Source organism: Galeopterus variegatus, unplaced genomic scaffold, assembly GCF_000696425.1.
Source record: "Galeopterus variegatus unplaced genomic scaffold, G_variegatus-3.0.2 Scaffold1545, whole genome shotgun sequence".
Taxonomy (NCBI): domain Eukaryota; kingdom Metazoa; phylum Chordata; class Mammalia; order Dermoptera; family Cynocephalidae; genus Galeopterus; species Galeopterus variegatus.
This window is the reverse complement of record NW_007727656.1, coordinates 295,587-298,223: the sequence shown is the minus strand read 5'-3', so window position 1 is coordinate 298,223 and position 2,637 is coordinate 295,587. Positions and strand designations below refer to the sequence as shown.

At 47.0% G+C, this 2,637-nt stretch overlaps 1 protein-coding gene across 1 annotated transcript in view; it reads left to right on the top strand.

Moving 5' to 3' along the window:
- Positions 1 to 2,043: 2,043 nt before the first annotated feature.
- LOX (lysyl oxidase) overlaps positions 2,044 to 2,637 on the top strand; it is an 8,941-nt gene continuing 8,347 nt past the window's right edge. The window contains exon 1 of the mRNA XM_008577582.1: positions 2,044 to 2,634. Coding sequence (XP_008575804.1) covers positions 2,386 to 2,634 — 249 coding nt within the window. The 5' untranslated portion in view covers positions 2,044 to 2,385. The remainder of the gene's footprint in view (positions 2,635 to 2,637) is intronic.

Genomic DNA, 2,637 nt, shown 5'->3' with positions numbered 1-2,637 from the left:
CTTTTACCCCGTCTTCCTTAGGGAGTTTAGAGAAATTGAGTAGTTTAATTTTAAGCACTGCAGAAAATCTGTAAAATGACAGCTAGGTATATCTCTGTCCTTTATACAGGGAGACATCACAGCTGACTCACCACCAGTGGGATTTCCACTTGAATTTTTATCTTCATCATATAAGCAATGGATTTGCCAATCCATTAGCAAGCTTACATCTGGTATCTCTTTATGACCAAGGATGCTGAGTGGTCCTGAGCAGAACAAATCTAACTTGACTCAAAAAGAGCCAAACTCATCATCCTGGATTCAGAATCATGTGACCTGATTAGCTGGGAGAACCAGCCACAACTCCCTTAGTGTCAGTCAGGTTCCTTAGGTGGTGAACAACAGAAATTGACTCTAACCATAGTAAGCCACAATGGAATACATTGGAAGAATTGAAAGAAAAGCTGAAGAACGGGGTGTTGGAATGGACTAACATAAAGCAGCTCAGGGGGGATCTGGAGCAACACCTAACTAACACTTTGTTTAGAAGTGGGAGGAGCAACATTTTCCACCTAGTGTCCTTCTGCTCAAGATTCCAATTCTAGGGAGACGGTTTAATTACCAAACTTCGATTTCACGACCACTGCTTGAATTGGGGAGGTCTCATGAATGCTCAGTCAGTCCCACCATGCAACTGGGGAAAAAGTTTCTCAAAGGAAAATCCAGTTGTTTTTACCAGAAAAAAAAAAAAAAAAAAGGAAAAAATAGCTGTGCTCCATGAATACCTATAATCATTAAAAAAAAAAAAAAAAAAGGAAAATAGGCATGTGGTAGTCAATTCAGCAGATGTCTACCATACCATGAAAATGTGGTGATTAAATATGGAAAGGCAGAGACTAAGACAGATGAATATTGAAGTATATCTAGACAACAGCCCAATGATGAGACCAATAAAAAGGTTATCGAAATCTGGTTTTGAGTAGTAGTTTTAAATCAAGCCATTTCATAGCAATTTTTCTTTGGAATGATTCCAGCACTGCCCAAACCCTGAGCAGTGTGTGAATAACTGGTCCGTTAAGCATCTCTTTCCAGTCAGCATAATTTATCCTCCTACCCATTCTCCTTTTGGCCACTCCTACTCCTTTCTTTTTACCAAAATGTGAATTCCAAGGCTGTTTTTTAGCAACTTCTTTGTTTAGATTGAAAGATCAAACACCATGGGATGCATTACTACTATCAATATTTAACAAAATTGGTTTAAATTTTTTAAAAAAACAAGCCTTATTAGGTGTAGAGGAGAAAAAGAAAAAAAGTCAGATACAGTGCTTACTTGAAGATGCCTTCTGAGTACTCTCTTAGGCAGACTTTTTCTAGCCCCCTTTAATGAAACTTCCTGGTAGATTCCGTGGAGATGAAGGATGGTTCTTCAGTTCCACTCAAAGTACAAATCGAGGAGGCATTTTGAAAAAAGAGACAGGTTTATTCATTGCTCCAGCGTTAGCTGGCTTTGTTCCCTGTAAAATTTCACTTTTGGTTATTAAAATATTCACTGTAGGAAACAAATTTGTAACCCATTTATCATATTACCTACACACAGAAAAACAAAATTTGATATCCTGGGGTTTATTTGCTGAGGGCGCTTCCCATAAAAGCGTGTGAGTGTACATTCAGAAATCTGTCTGGTTAACTCCTTTATGGATAGACGTTAGTCACAATCGTCTCCCACCCCCACTCTCGCCCCCAGCACCCTCCCCACCTCCCCGCTTCCCGCCTCTCCGGGGCTGGTGACCTAATAGCATTTTTCTCCCTGCATATTTTGGCTTCGCCCCATGGCCTGGCTGCCTTCGCCTGTCTGAGTCTTTTGAAATTCCTGCATGTTCGCCCCAGATTAAGCCGTGTGTCTCAGGATGTGTGTTCCGTTTTGTTCTTTCCCCTTAACGCTCCCTGTGCAACGTGTCTGGGGGAGGAGGACAGGACAGGGAGGGAGGGGCAGAGGCGAGTTGCTGTCCGCCTTGCACGTTTCCAATCGCATTACGTGAACAAATAGCGGAGAGGCGGCCGGGCCAGAACGGCTTGTGTAACTTTGCAAACGTGCCAGAAGTTTAAAACCTCTCCTCCTTCCTTCACTCCAGGCACTGCCCGCTCGCCTGGACTGCCGCGCCGCTCCCCGTCGCCTTCCAGAGGATTGGGAAACGGGAGAGAGACGAGTGCCACGTCCGAGCAGCCGCCTTGACTGGAGAAGGGTCTGCAGCCCACCCTTGCAACTCCTTCGTGGGGACTGAGATACCCGCGCTCCATCCGCCTCCCTGGCTGAGGATTTCTCCCTCCCTCACTTGACTTGAGCCCCGTTTTCATTTTCTCTGAGCCACCTCCTCCCCGAGTGGGGACAATCCGGCAAAGGGAGCGATGCGCTTCGCCTGGACCGCGCTCCTGCTCGGCCCACTGCAGTTCTGCGCGCTCGTGCGCTGCGCCCCTCCGGTCACGGGCCAACAGCAGCCCCAGCGCGAGCCACCGGCGGCTCCGGGCAACTGGCGCCAGAAGATCCAATGGGAGAACAACGGGCAGGTGTTCAGCTTGCTGAGCCTGGGCTCAGAGTATCAGCCACAGCGCCGCCGGCACCCGGGTGTCGCCGCCAGGGGTACCGACAGCGCCTCCGCC